The sequence below is a fragment of the Lampetra fluviatilis genome, chromosome 6 (assembly GCF_964198595.1).
Source record: "Lampetra fluviatilis chromosome 6, kcLamFluv1.1, whole genome shotgun sequence".
NCBI lineage: Eukaryota > Metazoa > Chordata > Hyperoartia > Petromyzontiformes > Petromyzontidae > Lampetra > Lampetra fluviatilis.
Genome location: NC_136280.1, coordinates 1894268 through 1915920, shown reverse-complemented (window position 1 = coordinate 1915920; position 21653 = coordinate 1894268). Strand labels below are relative to the sequence as shown.

The 21653-nt window shown below is 54.6% G+C and overlaps 1 protein-coding gene across 2 annotated transcripts in view; it reads left to right on the top strand.

Moving 5' to 3' along the window:
- LOC144933019 (rabphilin-3A-like) overlaps positions 1-16674 on the top strand; it is a 102564-nt gene extending 85890 nt beyond the window's left edge. Inside the window, exons 14-22 of one of the 2 annotated variants that reach the window (XM_078857450.1) lie at positions 6018-6097; positions 8513-8587; positions 10207-10316; positions 10894-11020; positions 11690-11752; positions 12754-12911; positions 13464-13545; positions 14148-14244; positions 15080-16674. In XM_078857450.1, the coding sequence (XP_078713576.1) occupies positions 6018-6097; positions 8513-8587; positions 10207-10316; positions 10894-11020; positions 11690-11752; positions 12754-12911; positions 13464-13545; positions 14148-14244; positions 15080-15219 (932 nt within the window). In that variant the 3' untranslated portion in view covers positions 15220-16674. The remainder of the gene's footprint in view (positions 1-6017; positions 6098-8512; positions 8588-10206; positions 10317-10893; positions 11021-11689; positions 11753-12753; positions 12912-13463; positions 13546-14147; positions 14245-15079) is intronic. The other variant, XM_078857451.1, reaches the window with a different exon arrangement.
- Positions 16675-21653: the final 4979 nt, after the last annotated feature.

Genomic DNA, 21653 nt, shown 5'->3' with positions numbered 1-21653 from the left:
ATTTGCCGTAGCAGCGAATCAAAAAGGCAGCATTTTTGGGGTGGAGCTGAACAAAAAATTCAGGGGAGTAATAATTTTTCAATCTGATTTTATCTCCATCTATTTATGTCTCTCTCGCACTCACAGACTCGAGACTGAATAATTTTTGTTATCTCAGCTGCTAAGGCCCCGCTGAGCGAAGCAGCTCCATCCCAGGGACGACCACAGGGCAATAGTGCTCTCAGCTACGTAGAGTTACACAGAGATCCATAGAGTTACACAGAGATCCATAGAGTTACACAGCGATCCATAAAATTACACAGAGAGCCATATAGTTACACAGAGGTCCATAGAGTTAGACATAGAACAATAGAGTTTCACAGAGATCCATAGAGTTTCACAGAGATCCATAGAGTTACACAGAGATCCATAGAGTTACACAGAGATCCATAGAGTTACACAGAGATCCATAGAGTTTCACAGAGATCCATAGAGTTTCACAGAGATCCATAGAATTTCACAGATATCCATAGTTACACAGAGGTCCATAGAGTTACACAGAGGTCCATAGAATTACACAGAGATCCATAGAGTTTCACAGAGATCCATAGAGTTTCACAGAGATCCATAGCGTTTCACAGATATCCATAGTTACACAGAGGTCCATAGAGTTAGACATAGAACAATAGAGTTACGTAGAGACTCAGACCACAGGTAGTGGAGGTAGGTGCAAGACACGGAGGGGTGGGATGTTCAAACTAACCAGGAGCGTAAACAAAGATTGTTGAATTTCGATTTAAAGCTTTCGTGACTGCAGGGATTCATCTTCTTGGTTCTTTCGGTAAAGTCACGTAGAAGGGAAATAATAACATAATAAAAATAAAACATAATTATGTTGTTCACGCAAGAGACCACGGGCTACGCACGCGAAATCAGCTGGTGACACGGCAATGGTACCGGGCGTCGCGGTCTCGCGATGTTTACTACCTCGCCTGGTACGCAGGAGGTCGTGGGCTCTATCCAGACCCTGACGACGCCTGCTGTATATTTGGAGTTTGCGCGTCTCTCTCTCGCTCCTCGTGGTCGCGTGGATTTTTTTCCCCGGGTCCTCCTGTTTTCCCCTCCACATTTAGAATCGACGTCACGCGTCTGGCTGCTATAAATGTCCACGTGATGAGCCGCTTTGTTGAGCTATCATTTGTGGCCAGGTCGCTTCTGAACAAAAGAGCTGTATAGTTCATTGAGGCCTTACCTGGTAAAATAAAAAAGTTAAACAATGTATGTATATTGATTTAAAGCTTTCGTGACTGCAGGGATTCATATTCTTGGTTATTTCGGTAAAATCACGTAGAAGGGAAATAATAAAATAATAAACATATAAAACAATAAAATTCTCACGACGTTTCGACTGCAACACAAGACATTTTTTTTTGCTGTGGATTTCACACCTGATGATGATTGCTTGTGTTGCAGTCGAAACGTCGTGAGAATTGTATTGTTTTATATTTTTATTATTTTATTATTTCCCCTTCTACGCGACTTTACCGAAAGGACCAAGAAAAAAGTATGAATATTTAATTTCTTTGCACCATACGGGGCCAGCCGTGCTAAATCCGAGACTGGAGTGGAGCGGATTTTTTTCCCCTTGCAAGCGTGACCTGGGTCGGCAAAAAAAAACTAAACCAAATTCTTTTTTGACACACAATAAACAAAAACCAATGAAGCAAAGAGAAATCGTTAACCAAAATAATGATGACTGTTGTCACGTGGGACATCGAAGATATTGCACAAACGTAAATCCATGTTATAGATCATCATCATCATCTACAACATGTCTCCCAGTCGACTGGGATCGAGGATGGGGAGATGATTGGGAGATGAGGAAAGAGTGACGAGACGGGGGGTAGCGAGCGCAGGGATGGGGCGGGGACTCCACAGGTTCAGTCACTCGGCCGCGACGGAATAAATTAAATTGGTGATTTGTAAAATAACAGGAAAATTATTCTGCGAAATATCCAGGAGGACCGCGCTGGGTCTCGTGAATCTTATTCAGGAGGGTCCTGCTGCTGCTGCTACTTTTTAAAAAAATATATAAAGATGTTTTCAGCTCTCCCAATTTAATGATGAGGTGTGTTTATGACACCACGTGGAAGGGGAGAAAATAACATTTTTATTTTTACCAGTTAAGGCCTCGCTGAGCGATGTAGCTCTTTTCCAGAAGCGACCTGGCCACAATTAATATCTCAACGACGTGGCTCGTCACGTGGACATTTGTCGCAGCCAAATACTCTGAACGTTTCTAAATGTGGAGGACCCGGAGAACAATCCACGCGAGAGAGAGAGACGCAAACTACAAACATACAGCAGCAGGCGTCAGGGTCGCGATCGAACCCACGACTTCCTGTCTACCAGGCGAGGTAGTTAACATCTCCTAGCCACCGCAGCGCAAAGGAGGAAATCGGAGCACCCGGAGAAAAACCGCGCCTTGCGCGAGGGTCAAGACTCTATCCCCCGTACAGATGGAAACGGATGGCGATCAGTCCACATTTTGCTGTACTCCCTTCTGCTGGCGAGTCCGGGGTAAATGGGCACCTCCTCGACGCTCACGGGAGGGGAGTTTCACAACATCCGTGCGTGAGCCACCAACCCGAGCCCTTCACAGCGCTGGGTTATGGGCAAAGACAAAGACCCTCCGTGTAGCCTGAGCGGACTATTGGGGCAAGTGCTGTGAACGAGCACCTATTGAAGGCGATACGGCACACGAGTGGATATAGTCGAGCCCTGACCGCCTTTATCTCCCCAGTTTGTGATGTTCACACAGCGCACCAGGTACTCATTTTAAGGCCGACACGTCGATACAAGGGAGGGAAAATCTAACTCCGGGTTACGGGGTTCGCAGAGCCGTGCGCTAACCACTGCGCCACCGCTCCTCAGACATTTGGAATGAATGCTTGTACGGTATTAATATACTCATATATATACAGCATATCTACAAATACATACACAGCCACTCATCCGAGACGCACACACATCAGAGTAAATGCACACACAAGTAGGCACCCATACGCATACATAAACACACATACACAGACAAAGATCCCCCGTATGGCCTGTAGCATTACCGCTTGGGGCAAATGCTGTTCTAGCGAGCACCTATTTGAGACCGGGACGGCACACGAAGAGGGTGCGGTGACCAGCACCACACAAACACACAGCAACTCAATCGTGACACACACACACACAACAGCAAAAGATTCCCGTAAAGAAGTGTAGCATGCCGGGGCAAGTGCATACACGTTGGCCAGCATCGGTGAAGGGCAGCAGTGCTGTACACGGGGGTTTGACTCCGTCTGATCTCCGGGCGCGGCACCTTAAACAATGAACACGATTCCTCAATACTGTACCCCACCCCCGCCTCTGTCCACCCAACAATGTATGCATGGGTACATCGCAGTAAAGTCTGTAAGATGTTAACTACCTCGCCCGGTACACAGGAGGTCGTGGGTTCGATCCCGACCCTGACGCCTGCTGCTGTATATTTGGAGTTTGCGTCTCTCTCTCTCATCATCATCACGGTGGCTAGGAGATGTTAACTACCTCGCCTGGTGTACAGGAGGGTCGTGGGTTCTATCCCGACCCCTGACTACGCCTGCTGCTGTATATTTGGACTTTGCGGTGTCTCTATCTCTCCGCGTGGTCACTTGGATTTTTCTGCGGGTCCTCCGGTTTTCTCTGCACATTTAGGAGCACGCGTTTAGAGTCTCTGACTGCTATAAATGTCCAGCATTGATAAGTCACTTCGATGAGCTATCATTTGTGGCCAGGTCGCTTTTGAAATTGAGCTATATACTGTAGCTCAGTGGGCCTTACATGGTCAAATAAATAGTTTCGTCGTAGTTTAGTTGAAAGCCAGTTGGCAGGTGGGTAAAGTGTGGGTACTCCCACCTCTACGGAAGACGTCTGCCCAATGTGGAAGAGTAGGCCAAGCTACCCCCTATAGGGGGCTGTGTGGCGCTTCCCCGCACCTCCAATTAGCACGGTTGGCTACGTACGGAGCGAAAGAAGTTAAACATGGGTACATACAGGAGGCCTCTTCTGCCAGCAGTGACGTCGGCCAGCAATTGCAGGGCTGCGCCTTCATATTTGACATTAGAATATGTATTCACACTTGGAGGAATCCGATGAGCTGTAAAGCTCTTTTTCACAGATGTTCACGCACAGCCATTCACCCTATGCATGTATGTTATTGGTCGTAACACATTTACAGACACAGGTGACGGTATATATATACACACACACACGTGCATCTGTTAGACTGGATATACTCCTAAAGATAGGTCGGCTAATGCGACTTCCATTCGCTCTCGGTGAGCTCCGTTAGCTGCAAGCGACCTCCATTAGCGCAAGTACACGCCCGTTATATTTCCCCATTATAACGTGCAGTGTAATCTTGACCTCAGCGCGAGGGGGGTCAAGGTTAGGGTCGGGATTAGGGTCACGGCAATACACGAAATGTAATAGAGTGGCGGGGAGATCGTGATTTCATGACAATGCAGCCCCGCGCGTTTCGCTCCCACCAATGAGAGAAGGCGCGTGTGTCGGTTTCATTGCGTCCCACGCGCTTTCGTTTCCACCAATGGGAGAAGGAACTTGTTATATTTTTTATTAATTTTAATTTCATTTTTTTACCTACGTGACTTTACCGAAAAAACTAATAGTACGAATCCTCGCAGTCACGAAAGCTTCAAATCTAGAATTGTTATATTTGTTGCCGACTCCTGGTTATAGACTCTCTACTCTCCACTCTGTACGAGTGGAGGAATGACTGTGGTCTTGCCCCTGTTCTGCCCCTTCAAGTGGCGCTCCCGCTACGACGCCGGCTCTAATTAATGCGAGGAGGCCTTTATTAAATAATCAAAGCGAGAGACGTCTAATGAGATGCTGGGCGCATGGGTGAAGATGGAATTGGCGGCGGGGGGGTGGAGGTGTTGTTTGTGAGTGTGCACGCATTTGTGTGTGTGTGTGTGCGACACCAATGACGATTATCTGAACCTGTACTGGGCCTCCCCGAGGTCGACTGAGTCTCAAATGAGTACCTGGTGCGGTGTGTAAACATCGCCACTGGAGAGACAAAGGCGGGTGGGCGGGCGTGGTGTTGGCTACCCACCCCCTCGTGTACCGTTCCGGCCTTCATAGGTGCGCGCTCACAACAGTCTGTTACAGGCTACACGGGGGGAGAGCTCTGTGTGCACACGTGGGTGTGTCTGTTGAAATGGAAAATGTCATCTGCGCCGCCTCCGCCTCCCACAAAGATAAAGAACGGCAGATTTACACCTTCGTGCCCCCCACCCCCATACCCCCCCCCACCACTTCCCCCCCCCGCCACCCCCACCAACAAAGCTCCCTCACTCTCTTCGCTGCCGCGTGTGTGGGACCGCGATGATTATGCTGATTTAGCGCGGTTTGCTACGTACGGTGCGAAAGAAGTTCTACATACATGATGGTTTGATCCCTTTTTGCATAATCTCTGTTCACGGTTTGGCATCTGTACAATGAAATGGAGAATATATTTGCACTTGGATTGTCACGCATGGCGACGCCTTGGAACACGCACACTCCAAATATACAGCAGCAGCAGCAGGCGTCAGGGTCGGGATCGAACCCACGACCTCCTGTATACCAGGCGAAGTAGTTAACATCTCCTAGCCACCGTGATCATGATGAGAGAGAGAGACACGCAGACTCCAAATATACAGCAGCAGCAGGCGTCAGGGTCGGGATCGACCCCACGACCTCCTGTGTACCAGGCGAGGTAGTCAACATCTCGCCACCGCGAGTCGCTGGTGCTGTGTGTAAACATCGCTACTGCGGAGGCGGCCGTGCCTTGGGCTGCCCACCCACCCCCTCATTGTGCCGTGCCCGGCCCTCTTGGGTTCTCGATAGCAGCACTTGCCCCAACAGTCTATTGAAGCGACTACACGGGGTAGCTTTGTCTTTGTGCGTGTGTGTGCGCGCGTGTGTGTGTGTGTGTACTGCAGCTACTCTGGGCACGCTGGAATTCACTCTGCTCTACGAACAGGCGAACAACGCCCTGCACTGCACCATCATCAAGGGCAAGGTGATGGCGGTGGTGGCACCTCCTCCTCCTCCTCGTCACCCACTCCCTCCTGCGCCAGTTTTGCGGACAAATGATTCGCTGCTGCCCGCGGTGGCGGTGGCACGCAGCGGTGTTGCTGGTGCGATGGAGGCCATCGCGGCAATGTCGAGTTGGGTGGTGGCAGTGGGTTTAGTGGAGGAGGGTTGAGTGGAGGAGGGTTGAGTGGATTGACGCTATTGGGCAGTCGGAGGAAGTCGCCCTTCAGCAACAGCGGTGGGCGGAGGAGCGACGCTCACGTATGCATGTGGAACTTTTTTCGCACCGTACGTAGCCAGCCGTGCTAATCGAAGGTGCGAGGGAAGCTCCAGAGAGTGATTTGGCCTACTCTTCCACGTTGGGCAGACGTATTTTGTAGCGGTGGGAGTCCCCAAGCTTTACCCCACCTGCCAATTTACTCTAAACTAAACTATTTTTATTCAGCAGGTAAGGCCCACTGAGGGATATAGCTCTTTTTCAGTCGCGACAAAGCTCAGCCGGATCCAGCCTGGTTCATCATACACTCGATGTCTCGGGAATAGCAGGCGACGCAGACACGGCCTGCGATGTGGCCAAGCGGTTGCTGTGCAAACGATGGATTTTTTTAAAATCCATCTGTGTTGAGTTGCGCCTGTAAAATCTCCGCGTAGTTGGAGGTGGAACAATAAACCACGAGGATGGACACGATGAGGGTGGGGGTGGTGGTGGGTGGTGGTGAGGGTGGGGGTGGTGGTGGTGGTGATGGATGGGGTTTCCTCCCGCCCACCCTAAGCCATTAATGGAAGCGGCCAAACATCCCAATGTAGCGGCACCCTACCTCGACAAAATAATCTTGAGATTTCTTGATGAATGGAATTGTTGTTATCGTTATTATTATTATACGATGTTGGCATTTTCGCAAAAAGGCGGCGCTGCGGTTGACTTAACGGGGCTCTGAACCCCGTTCATTCGAGTTCGATTTTTCCCTGGGGTTGCACACAGCAACATCACAGAGTGGTTACCCGTCCGGCACCGCGGGCGGTAGGGGATAGTTTGACCATACTTCACCACGCCGGTCAAACACTCCCCTCCCCTTCCTCCCCTAGCCCCACCCTCCCCCACCGTGACCCACACCGTGGGGAGGAAGCCTCCTTGCTGCCGTGAATTTGACAAAGGGCCGCAAAGAATTATTGGCGTGCGTTTTCATTGTTATTAAAAGTTAAAATGTTGATATTATTAACTATGTTACTTATTCGTATTCATATAATTCCCCTTCTCTCCACCCAGGGGTCTCTGCCCCCCCCCCACCTGTCTCGCCATCGATTGCCCCGCGTCTCTGCGTCCAAATCCCTCCTCCTCCTCCCCCCACGTCTTTGACGCGACGTGAAATCTTAACGCGGCTGGCACACACACCCATACACAATCTGCCGCGGGAGATCAGGGGGATGGGGGGCCGGAAGATGCTCTGGAATGTGGGGAGATCGTGGGAGGATCATCCGCAACCGCAAGCAGCCGTTTTATTTTGCAAACAAATGAAATAAAAAAATATTCCCGTGCGCAAAGCAGCTTCCAGAAATCGGAATCTTGATTTAGACTGGAAGAATCCTATGAGTTGTGAAGCTCTTTTGTCGCACATGTCCAGTCACCCACCCCACCACACCCCACCTACCCCACCCCACCCCACCTACTCCACCCCACCTACCCCACCCCACCCCACCTACACCACCCCACCTACCCCACCCCACCCCACCTACACCACCCCACCTACCCCACCCCACCCCACCTACCACACCCCACCTACCCCACCCCACCCCACCTACTACACCCCACCCCACCCCACCTACCACACCCCACCTACCCCACCCCACCCCACCTACCCCACCCCACCCCACCCCACCTACCCCACCCCACCACACCCCACCTACCCCTCCCCACCACACCCCACCCATTTGATGAATCGTCACGGTTCGATAAAAGAAATCACAAACCAAACACTCGCCACATTCGTCAACAACGACAGTGTGTGTGCGCGCGTTGCCTTAAAAGGAAACGCGTAAAAATTATGCGACGTTTCGGGCAACGGCCCTTATCCATTGCACACACAAATGATTGAAAAGCAGACGACAGAGCGTCTCGTTTGGACGCGCCTCGTGTGGATGGTTTCCCGACGTTCTACGCTTCCACAACACCAGCGCCTCATTTGCATGTCATTTGCATGTCATTTGCATGTCGTCATTTGCGTAAATCGTAAAAATAATCGATTTCTCGAACAGGTGGGACAGCGCAGCAAATAGGTTGTACGTTCACCACCCGGCTGCCAGCGTGTGTGAGTGTGAGGTGCTCGCTAACAGCACTTGCCCATTTAACAGGCTATACCGGGGGGGGGATCTTTGTCTTTGGTGTGCGCGCGCGCGCGAGCAGGGACTCAAGCCCATGGACTCAAACGGTCTCGCCGACCCTTACGTGAAGCTGCATCTCCTGCCCGGAGCGAGCAAGGTGCGGGAGGGCGGGGGCGTGGTGGGCGGTGGGGGGGAGGGGGGGGGGAGGCGAAGGGGGAGGGGGCGAAGGGGGGAGTCAAGGGGGGAGGCGAAGAGGGGGGGGGGGGCGGCGAGGGTGGAGGCGGGGGCGAATGGGGGGGGGGGGGGGTCGGGGCTGGGGGTGAGCGATGAGGTTGGCAAAGGGAGGAGGTGGTGCGGAGGAGGAGGAGGAGGCAGGAAACTCGCTGGCGATGTGAGTGCAGGGTTTTATCATCGGAGGTGATGGGTGATGATGTTGGGCAGTAGTGGGGGGGGTGGGGGTGATGGGATGGCTGATCGCGATGGGTAATGGCGAGCGGAGATGACAGGGGCCGATGGGAGAGGGACGGGCGATGGGGAGAGAGGGTGCTCGATTGTTTGACGATGGCGAGCAGAGTTGGAAGGGATGGCACGGGTGATGGCGTTGTTGGCGATGGCAGGGGGGAGGTTGTAATGATTTGACACGAAGTGCCACAGCGTGATCCCCCCCCCCCCCCCGCGTGACAATAACGGATGAGTCAATTAAACCGTTGCGGGGGCAATCTATATATGTATTTATTTATTATTCCAGCAGGTAAAAAACTCGCCGTGCTCCGTAGCTCTCTTTCAGAAGCGACCTGACCAGAAAATGACAGCACCACTAAGCGGCTTATCGCGTGGACATTTAGAGCAGCAGTCAAATCATCTAGACCAGGGGTCGGCAACCAAAATAACAAGAAGAGCCATTTCTTTCCAATTCGGTACAAAATTCAGTATTTCAAGAGCCGCAATGCATCTGAGTACATACTGTACATACGTACATATCGTCAAGAAGCAGCCCATAAAGAGCCGCATGCGGCTCCGGAGCCGTAGGTTGCCGACCCCTGATCTAGACGCACGCCGAGTCTAAACGTGGAGGGGGAAAACCCTGGAGACATGTACACTCCAAAATTACAACAGGCATCACAAGGTCGGGATCGAACCGACGACCTCCTGTAGACCAGGCGAGGTAGTTAACACCTCGCCACGGAACACTGGCAGAGCCACGTGGGGATGGGGGGGGGCAGGCGCATCACCGTTTGGCCGAGCGCGAGCCGTGTCGGAGCTCGCGGCCACGTATCGGATTAGCGATAGGATTAGGACTGGGCTCGAGATTAGCAGTAAAGTCTGGGTTGACCTAATGACGGAGCTCGGGTCCAGGGTCCAGGCTACGGCCGAGGTCACAGTCGACGCGGAGGAGTGGCGCGGGGGGTCTGGCACGCGCCGCGCGATTGGAACGTAACACGACCCCCCGCAGTTCGATTTCCCGTTCGCGGGCAACACCAGCGACGAATGTCCGAACCGGCTCTGGGACTCCGTTGTGGTGGCGTGTAAACATCGCCGCCGAGGAGACAAAGGCGGCCCGGTTTGTGGTGCTGGCCACCCACCCACCCAGCCAGCCCCTCTCGTGTGCCGTGCCGGCCTTCTTGGCAAGCTGCTCGCTACCAGCACCCGGCTCCAAACAATTCGTTGACGAGGCTGCACCACGGCCGGGAGGGTGGGGGATTTTTTTTTTGTCTCCGTGAGATTTTTGTTCTTGTTGTTGTTGTTGCTGCTGCGAAAAACTAAATGTCCCCGCAGGCGAACAAACTGCGCACGAAGACGCTGCGGAACACGCTGCACCCCGTGTGGAACGAGACGCTCACCTACCACGGCATCACGGACGACGACATGCTGCGCAAGACGCTACGGTGCCCGGGGGAGGGGGGGTGGGGGGGTGAAACCGTGCGAGGTCCCCGGCCAGAATCCTCCGGAAGTGATGCTCCGTGACCCCGTCCTTGACCCCGTGACCCTGTCCCTGACACCCTGACCTTACTATTCACACAGTGACCCCGTCAATGACACCGTGACCTCACCATATCACCATTGACACAGTGACCCTATCATTGCTCATAGGAGGGTTTTTTGGGTTCGATCGTGTAAATATAAATGTCGTTAAACCAGTCACCGCCCGTCTATCATTGCTACTTTGACCCCATCATTGACACAGTGACCCCTTCATTGAGACCGTGAACCCGTCCCTGACACCATGAAACTGCTACCAAATGTGCGGATTTCATAAAGTAAATCCCTGCATCCTGAAGCATTTGCGCAAAATCGAGATTTTTGTTCTCCACGGTTTAAGATTTTATGGCCTTACGGTCTACTCCGATAGCGCCTCGACCCCCGTCCGTAACGCCGCGACCTCCGTGTCTCGCCCCGTGATACCCTCTCCCCGTGCTGCCCTCTCCCCGTGCTGCCCTCTCCTCCTCCGTCGCCGCCGCTCAGGGTGTCCGTGTGCGACGAGGACAAATTCGGTCACAACGAGTTCATCGGGGAGACGCGGATCCCCCTGAAGAAGCTCAAGGCGAACCAAGCTAAAAACTTCAACATCTGTCTGGAGAGGCAACTCCCGGTGAGTGGCTTCTGTCTGCGGCGGTCAACGTCGTGGTAGCAGTGGGGGGTAGGGGAGGTGGTGGCTGGGCATAAAGTAGCGCTGATGAGCCACAATAGGGGCGAGGTCCCTGTAAGATGGGCACGCGGCTTCGCCACTTGCGAGAAGTTAAATACGGTCTCGTCTTGAAGTTTACATCGAATTAATTATCATGAACAGCCATTATCTGTCCAGTGCTGGGTTTCGGATAAGAGTTTGGAGGCTTGCAATCGGGACAAAGATTCCCCCATATAGTATTCCAAACTTCTTGTTTTGTATTTGTGCGATGGTCAGTCTTAAAGTGGTCTGCCCGATTCAACTGGCCCTACAGGGAATGTATTGTTTGAGATCGATTCATGCTTTGTGCAGTGTTTTTAGATTTACCGTGCGATCACACCAACCATCTCTCACCCACACACTCACTTGCCCACTATCAATTCACGAACCCACCATCTCATTCACTCATTCACTCACTCACCCACCCGCCAATTAACTCGCCCACCATCTCACTCACTCATTCACCCGCCAATTTCACTCTTCCACCATCTCACTCACTCACTCGCCCATTCACTTCCAAACGAGACTCATGTTGGCCTCTTGCGTTCCAAGCTCGACGGACACAATCAAATGGTGAACTTCTCTCCTCCGCAGTCTGCTCGCAGGAGCGGCACTGGGATGGGAGGAGCGCGTGGGATGGCTCTGTACGAGGAAGAGGTGAGTGGAGACACGTGCGTGCGTGCGTGTGCGCGCGTTGTAACAGCAGGGGCCACAGGCGGTACATCGGCCACTCATCTCAGTCAGTCGACCCGTGGCACCTGCTGGGTCTGCCCCGTGACCTCCTGCCGGCACTTCATGTGACCTCAACGTGCACATAGCCTGGCACAAGCGCTGAGGTGACGTCACCGCCACTTAGTGGCGAATGGCGGTTGTTGTTGTTGTTGTTGTGTTCGCACGTGCGCACTAGCACGCAAAGGCTATACGGGGATCTTTATCTGTGTCGCACACACGTGCCCGAGTGGTGGTGCAGCGGTCAGCGCGATGCGCTACGAAATCCCGGCGAACCCGAGTTCGATTCCCGATCACGACCACCAACATCGGTCACGAATATCTGAAGCAGTTCTGGGCCTCTCCTGAGTAGACTCGGCCTAAAATGAGTACCTGGTGCGGTGTGTAAACATCGCCACTCGGGAGACAAAAGCGGGTCAGGCGTGGTGCTGGCCACCCACCCCCTCGTGTACCGTGCCGGTATTCCAAAGGTGTTCGCGAACAGCACTTACCCTACCAGTATGTAAAGGCTATACGGGCGTCTTTATCTTCGTGTGCACTCACACACACACATTGAGAGTAGTGGGGAGCAGTAGCGTAGCTGGTGTGTCTATATCCTTCGGGTGGCCAACTTAGACAACCGTCGACTTAAATCCAGCCGTGACGCTTACCCTGTCTCCCTCCCCCAAACACTCACCCACCCACCAACCCCCCAAACACCCACCCCCCAAACACTCAACCACCCACCCACCAACCCCCCAAACACTCACCCACCCACCCCCCAAACACCCACCCCCCAAACACCCACCCACCCCCCAAACACTCAACCACCCACCCACCCCCCACATCAATGAGTGCGCCCCCTCAACCCGCACCCGTTACACCCTCCTCCGACTCTCCACCCCCCCTCCCCCTGCCCCCACCCCTCCCCCACCACGCGGGGGTCCCAGGGAGACAAGAGCGAGGAGAAGGGTCAGGAGGAGAGGGGCCGCGTCCTCATCGGCCTCCGCTACAGCATGCAGAAGGCCGGCCTGCTCGTCACCGTGCTGCGTTGCGCTCACCTGGCCGCCATGGACGCCAACGGATACTCGGACCCCTTCGTGAAGCTGTGAGCAACGGCCGCATCATCATCATCACCACCATCGTCATCATCACCACCATCGTCATCACCACCATCGTCATCATCACCACCATCGTCATCATCACCACCATCGTCATCATCACCACCATCGTCATCATCACCACCATCGTCATCATCATCACCACCGTAGCCACTATCGTCATCACCACCATCATCATCACCTGGGCTTGACCACGTGCGTGTGACATTGTAGTCGTTGCTCTGCATCGACATCAGCAGCAGCCGTACGACAGAAGAAGAAGATCATCATCATGGCCACATTCATCATCGTCGTCGTCGTCGTCATTGCCATGGTGATGGTCATCGCAATCATCGTCAAGGTTGTTGTTGTTGATGTCGTGGCCATCACGATCGCCACCGTAGTGGCTGCGCGGGGCACCCAGCTCGCACCGAGCAACCGAGCCGGACTCCTCGCCCCGCCCCCCCCCCTTCTGCTCCCCCACCCCCTGCCCCCCCCCCCCCACTCCCTGCCCCCCCCACTCCCTGCCCCCCCCACTCCCTGCCCCCCCCCCACCGCAGGCACCTGAAACCCGACATGGGCAAGAAGGCCAAGTGCAAGACGAGCATCAAGAAGAAGACCCTGAACCCCGAGTTCAACGAGGTGAGCCGGCCCTCGCAACTACCGCAACTACCGCAACTCATGCAACTCATGCAACTCATGCAACTCCTGAAACTGCCGCAACTGCCGCAACTCCTGCAACTCATGCAACTCCTGAAACTGCCGCAACTACCGCAACTCCCCCCCCCCCCCCCGGCCACCCCCACTTATTTTCACATGTCTCACTGCTTTATGGGTGTACGTGGTTGGGAACGGTGTGGGTGGAGGGGGGGAGGGCAGTGGCGAGTTCTACAAATGCACCAGATATGTGACGAATATACCTGAACCGGTCCATTCTGGACCCCCCCCCCCCACCCATAGGTCCATTCAAGCCTTAAACGAGGTGGAACGTCTCGGTTTGTCCCGGTTCGCCACGCGACGCGTGCGTGGCGAGCGATAGGGGAGTCTGCGAGTGGTGCAGGGACATTGAGTAAAGAGTCCAGGGGACCCTAAGGGGGTCAAGGGGTCGTGGGTGGGGTGGGGGGGGGGGAGTTTGGCGGGGCTGGTGTCCCATGCGATGCACCGTGGGTGGGGAGGGTGGATCTGTATGATCTTTGTTGGTTGTGTGTCCGTGTCTCCCCGTGTCTCCTCTCCGTGTCCCGCAGGAATTCTTCTTTGACATCAAACACAGTGACCTCGCCAAGAAGACGCTGGAGGTCACCGTGTGGGACTACGACATCGGGAAATCAAACGACTTCATCGGTCAGTGACCCCCCCCCCAATTCCCGCCCCACTACCACCAGCCATAGAGGTCAACTCGTACATCCAACGGCCGTGATGACCTCTTGACTTTGAATTCCAGAGTGGGGGGAGTGGGCGAGGTAAGGGTAGGGGAGATCGTTCCAACCTCCCTCCCATCCTCCCATGATCCCATTGACCCCCCACACTGTGACATTGATTTGATGCCGGGTGTGGAGCGAGGTGTGAGCGGTGGCGCAGCGGTTAGAGCACTGCGCTACGAACCCGACGACCCGAGTTACGATTCCCACTTACGGCCACCACCAACACCAGTGACGATTATTAGAACCGGTTCTGAGCCTCCCCTAGGTCGACTCGGCCTCAAATGATTACCTGGTCTGGTGTGTAAACATCGCCACTGGGGAGACAAAGGCGGTCGGGCGTGGTGGTGCTGCCCATCCACCCCTCGTGTGCCGTGCCAGGCCTTCATAGGTGCTGCTACTCGTGTGGATTTTTCTCCTCTACATTTACAATCAACGTCACGCGTTTTTGAGTATTTTAGCCGCTATAAATTCCCATGTAATAAGCCACTTGGTTGAGCGATCATTTGTGGCCAGGTCGCTTTTGATAAACAGCTACGTAGCTCAGCCGGCCTTGCCTGGTAAAATAAAAATGGTTTTAGTTTTAGCACTTGCCCCAAAAGTCTGCGAAGTTGTGAGCACGTTCGTTGTAAGTGTGATGAACTTGCAACCAACCACGCTGATCGGAGGCGCTCGTCGTTCTGGTGACCTCTTGAACCCTCTCTGAACTCCACTCCCCTCCCCTTCCTTGCCCCCCTCCTCCTCCCCCTCTTCCCCAGGCGGGGTGGAGCTGGGCATCAACGCGAAGGGCGAGCGTCTGAAGCACTGGTTCGAGTGTCTCAAGAACAAAGACAAGCGCATCGAGCGCTGGCACACGCTCACCGGGGAGGCTCCGGGCTCCGGGGCGCTGAGCGACTGATCTCCCGTCGCGGCATCTAAACCCCTCCACCCCCCTACCACCACCTCACCCCACCAATATACCCCCCCCAGCCCTTACTGAACACACCACAAGGGTTCTTCTCGCACGTTGACTCGCCACGGGAGTTGGTTGCCGTGGGTTCCCCCCCCCCCTCCTCCTCCCCTTCCCACCCTCCACGCGAGGCAGGAAGGCCGCCCGGAGCCCGACTGGCTGATGAGACCCAGGAGGTCGAACCCAGGCCAGAGATTGCGTCACTGCTCGACGTCACGCGTTGCTCCGTGCCGACAGGCGGCAGCGTCGTTTACTCGCAGGAGGGGAGCTCGGGTCCACAGCTGTCTGCCAAACATTACCGAACGTGTCACCCTTCGAGTATAGCCGTCAAGCCGCCGTTATACGTGCCGCACGCGCCTGATGATTGCTAAACGCATAGCACGTGCAACCCCCCTCCCTCCTCGAAAGCATGTGATTTGGCATTTTCTCTCCAAAGATCTTCCGTGTAGCCTGAACTGACTGTTGGGCCAAGTGCTGTTAGCGAGCACCTATGAAGGCCGGCACGGCACGCAAAGGGGTGGGTGGCCAGCACCACGCCAGGGCGTCTTTGTCTTCCGAGTGGCGATGATTACACACCGCAGCAGGTACTCACTCAAGGCCGAGTAGACCTAGGGGAGGCCCATGACCGGTTCAGATAATCGTCACTGGTGTTGGCCGTGAGCGGGAATCGAACTCGTGTCGCCGATCAGGGCGCTGACCATCATCACCGTCACTTTGAGATCGGCGCTTCTCTGTCACGCGGTGAATGATGTGTTTAGCAATCATCAGGCGCAACGTACGTGGGGCGTGTAACCACGCCACAGTTTTAAGCCACGGCCGGGAATCGAACACAGGTCGCCGGGTTCCGTAGCGCCAGTGTGCTAACCGCTGCGCCACCGCTCCGGTCACACACACAGATCACCTCTTCCCCGATTCCTCCGCTGATCGGATCCGATATCATTTTGACGATTCGTCAAGGTTGAAAAAGTCACGAACCGATTATTGATATTGTTATTATTGCCCTCGTGGTGCATGTAAAACATCTTAGTGCTATGAAAATATATTAGGTTATGAACGATAACAAAAGTATATATATATTAAAATCATATGAATCGGATCAACAATCGATTCTAAAAACGCACGTTCAACGCGCGGCGGTGATTCGTGATTGTAAAACCATTTCTGATCGATTGATCGTTAAACCTCTACTACTGCACGCACACACACACACGTGTGTTGTTTCACTACAAGTGGATTTACGAATCCCAAAACTCGTCCCCCCCATACCCCCTCTAACGATTCAACCCCTCCCCCTCCCCCTCCTCCATAAACTCCCCAACCTACAGAACCCGAATCCCCTATCCCCCCACCCCTTATCCCCCTACCCCCTTTTTAACCCTACCACTCTACCTCCCCCCATCCCCTCTCACCCCCCTCCCCTCTCCGATACCCACTCCTTCCCCCTTATTCTCCCCTCATCCCTCCTCCCCCCTATCCTATCCCCTATCCCCCTCCCCTCTCATATCCCCCTCCCCTCTCATATCCCCCTCCCCTCTCCTTCCTACCCCCCTTTCCTCCCATCCACCTCCCCTATTTCTCTGCTCCCCCTCTCCTCCCCCCCCACTCCTCCCCCCTCCTCCCTCTCCCCCCCTCTCCTCCTCCCCTCTCCCCTCCCCCTCCACGCCACCCCCCGCCCCTTACCCGTGCGCGAACTTCACCCAACTCCCCTCGCATGTTGCATGGAGGCCGCTGCTCTGGCGCGCCCCGGTCGTGACGTCGTGAATGATTTTGGAACTTTCGATTCTTTGCAATATTTATATCTATGGGAATGTACGTTCGTTATATATAAACACGCACGTAGACACACACAGACAAAGGCGTCCCCCCGTATAGCCTTGACAGACTGTTGGGGCAAGTGCTGTTAGCGAATAGCACCTATGAAGGCCGGCACGGCACACGAGAGGGTGGGTGGCCAGCACCACGCCAGGCCGCCTTTGTCTCCCCCAGTGGCGATGTTCACACACCGCACCAGATACTCGTTTAAGGCTGAGTCGACCTAGGGGAGGCCCGGGACCGGTTCAGATAATCGTCACCGGTGTTGGCCGTGTGCGGGAATCGAACTCGGGTCGCCGGGTTCGTAGCGCAGCGCTCCGACACACAGACACGGGCATCGACACGGAGCACACGGACAGACGCACACGAGACACGGTCGTATTGCGCACGACGCGAGCACTCAGCTATTCCACGTGTAGTCTGTGTACTCGTGTAGCACACGTGCTTGTATTTGCACGAACCAAGCACGTGCAAGTTGTGATGATGATGATGTTTTTTTTGTATGCGTGACGGCTCGTGATATCATAACGGAGCCTACCCCCCTCCCCCCTCCACGATGACCCCCCCGCCCCCCCTCCCCTCTGCCCCGCACTGCTGCCGAGGTCACGAACCGGCCCCCAACTCCCCAAATTTGGCAGGGGGGGGGTATAGGCGGTGGAAATTGGTTGATAGAACAGCAAGTAGATCGCCAGGCCTTCAATTAAATTATACCCAAAAAGGGCCCAGACCATTGTTATACTTACTATTAAATATAATCAACGCCTCGAGTTTCTCGGCTGGCTGCCCGGCTTCTCCCTCGATGACGAATTTGCCACAAAAACAACCTCCCCCCTCCAAAACCAGCGGGGCATTCAGGCCAGGAGCCTCGCGAGGAAAAGTCAAAATCGCGTCGAGTCTCCCACGTCGAGATTCTCACCTCGACCGCGTTCTTTGAGTGGGTCTATGGACTCTTGGGAAAAGCTTAAGGCGCGGCCCTGCACTCTGCTCGCTCACGTCACTGCTGTCGGACGAGCCCCCACTAGAGAGAGAGACAGGGGGAGCTGCAGACAGTTACGTTCTCGAGTGGCATTTGGCCTACTCTTCCGCGCTGATGAGAAACGAGCCAGGAGACGTGGCAGTACCCACACTTTACCCCACCACACGCGGCCTGCCGGTCAACTGTTTGGTGAACCCATGAACCCATTTGTTCACTGCTGCGTGGGCAGCAAGCGGGTTGGGAGGGGGGGGTGATTTTAAGAAACTTGCCCTCGTTGTTTGAACCGCCGTGCCGTGACATGGAATCGAACCGGCGACCTCTGGATTGCATGCCAAGTGTTGCGGCCGCTATCAATATCGAGACTCGCGAGATGCAACGAAGAGCTCTCCAGCTACCAGACTCTGGGCTCGACTGTGGATCATACGGCCCTGCGTGTCCCTGTTTGTCCGCGCGCGCGATAACCCCACGCCCATGCCACCCCCATTCCTTCCGTGTCCCACCAACCCCAGGAATTCCAGCATCGTGAGACTAAAGAATTAAACTACAACGACAACAACAACAACAATCTCTCGCTTCCAACTCTCCCAGTGTCGCGTCCTCTTGTCGCAGTCACGGACCACGAACGTGAATCGAGCGTCACACCGATCGATCCGACGTCATCACCACCATCCTCACCCCACCGTCTGCATCCTCACCACCAACAATCACCACCATCATCACCAATCCTCACCAACTTCAGCATCTTCGCCATCATCACCATCCTCACCACGAATGTCGCAATGACCACCATCGTCAGCATGGTGATTGGGAGCGGTGGCGCACGCAATGCTAAGATGCACCGCTTTGGAGGGCCAGGGGTTGGTGGACCACGCGGGGATTTGTATGGTGATCAGAACCCCAAGCGGGGCTTGCAAACCCGCCCGTGCGAAACCTTTCGGCATCATTAATATTCTCACGATCCCCTTCGCGCAAACCCCATCTCCAACAGGGATCCCGCGAATGGGGGTGGGGAGGACCAGCTGAACGCGTCACGTGGTCATTCGTCAACTAAAGCCACAAATGAGGCCTTCGCTCATGACGATCCTACTAAGCTAAGAACCGCACTGGGTCGTATGACTGACACTGGGTAGTTCATTAATGACGATTATCATGACACTTGTATTAATATTATACCACGTGGGAGGAGGAAATCGCACGCCTTGCGCGAGGGGGCAGCGCCACTCCACCCCGTACAGATGGAAGCAGATGTCGCCGAGACCGCCTGCTGTGCCCACCTCGTCGTGGCGAGCGCCCGAGGGGACATTGCAAACCTCATCGACGTCCACCCACGGATAGAAGGGGGGGGGGGGGGGGGAGTTTCACATCATCCGTGTGTGATCCACCAACCCTCGAGCATCAACTAGTGATGTCATCCCCCAGGGCACGTGCGAGGGATTGGTTTGGTCAGAACCGCACAGCGTGTACGCCCGGCCGTCTTTGTTTCACCAATTATTGGGGGGGGGGGGGGGTGGAATGGGTAGTGACCGGGACTGGCCAAGATTGTGCGGTTGTCCATCATGCACACGCACGCGCACCCTCGAGCAAAGACAAAGACCCCCCGTGTAGCCTGCATAGATTATTGGGGCAAGTGCTGCTACCGAGAAGATAATGAGGTCCGGGGCGGCTCTCGCAGGCGGTGCGGTGTGGCCAGAACCACGCCCGAGCGCCTTTGTCTCCCCAGTGTCGACGTTTACACGCCACAACAGATGCTAATTTACGGCTGAGTCGACCTAGGGGAAGCACATGACCTGTTCGGATATCGTTTTGCCTCCTGATGTTGGGCCAATAACGTGGACATTGATGACAACAATCACACGGCTATGCACAACAACAACAAACGCCGTTCACCACTAAGTGGCGATGACCTCACCACGGCGTTCGTGCCATGCTAGGTGCACTTCGAGGCTACGTGAAGTGTCGACGGCTCGCTGGCAGGAGGTCACGGAACAGAGCCAGCAGGTGCCATGGGTTCACCGACTCAGATGCCGGGCAGATGCGCCAAGCTGTGATCCCCACTGTGCCAACTCGCTGCGTTTTAGGCACCCGGCGCTCCGCTCGTTATTGTGAGCGTCGCTTGTTTTCCCTCCTCCATCAACGAGCATCCTCCACAGAATCCGATGTTGGCACCGCTGGTACCGGTCAACCAATGAGCTCCACATCCTCCTCCACACCCCCCATCATCATCATCATCATCACCACCATCATCATAATCTCTCACACACACACGTGTAATTAGTGACTCAGACCAATTAAGCGGCCGTATTTAAACCCAGCTGCTCGAACGTACGCGTGGGTCTCAATTTAAGTTAATTGCAATTGCGAGCAGAGCAGTTTGTGGAACCGGACTGCATGGTCGAGTAACTTAGTCATCATTCCCACTCATCAGCATCGTCTATAAAAAAAACATTTTAGTGGTTCTTCAACCTCTGTTGTTTAAGCCGAGTGTACCACCGCCACCTTGCCTGGACCCAACATGGTTCTGAGAATTAAATGTATGAATAATGAACATCAAAATTTTCACCAATCGTCAATTTTGTGAGGTAAACTAACTGGCTGCTAAGTCACTGCAAGCGAATAAAATCTAAATCAACGCTCTGCCTGCGTGAATCGATTTGTTCCCGCTCGCTGGCTACTCTTGAACACCAACATTGTTGACGATCAACCAGTTTAGAAATGTATTTTACATCGTTCGAGGTTACCATATTGGATTTAAATTCTCATCGTAGTTATCTTATATTGGCAGATTCGTATGCGAGTATTCACCAATGACTCATGGATGATATAATTTCACTTTTTTTTTATCACCTCACGTTGCGCTCTGGGACATTGCCCCCAGGGGTCCACGTATCCCCCCCCCCAAGGGTCCACGTAGCCCCTCCCCCCAGGGGTCCACGTAGCCCCTCCCCCCAGGGGTCCACGTAGCCCCTCCCCCCAGGGGTCCACGTAGCCCCCCCCCCCAGGGGTCCACGTAGCCCCCCCCTCCAGGGGTCCACGTACCCCCCTCCCCAGGGGTCCACGTAGCCCCCCCCCCAGGGGTCCACATAGGCCCCCCCTCCAGGGGTCCACGTAGCCCCCCCCCAGGGGTCCACATAGCCCCCCCTCCAGGGGTCCACGTAGCCCCCCCCCAGGGGTCCACATAGCCCCCCCCCTACAGGGGTCCACATAGCCCCCCCCCTACAGGGGTCCACGTACCCCCCCCCCCTAGTGGTCCACGTACTCTCCCTCCCCCCAGGGGTTCACGTACCCCCTCTCCTATCAGGGGTCTGCGTATGCTCGGTTGGGAACCCACTGCTGCTCTAGATCATCGCCACGATTACCGCCACCACCATCATCATCATCGTCCATGGCTTACTTGCTCCAGGTTCTTCGGGCGGTGGTAGCCGGGTCAAAGTTGGCCTTCCGACTTGTCCAACGGGCGAGTTCTGGACCGCCATCGCCGATCCAACGTGCGCGCAATTGCCCCACTCTGTCGTTGGCTGCTTGGATAACTACCCACGACTGAAATGTGCGTGAAGAAATTAAGTGGTGGATGTCCGTTCTTGTCCTTTGTGAGACG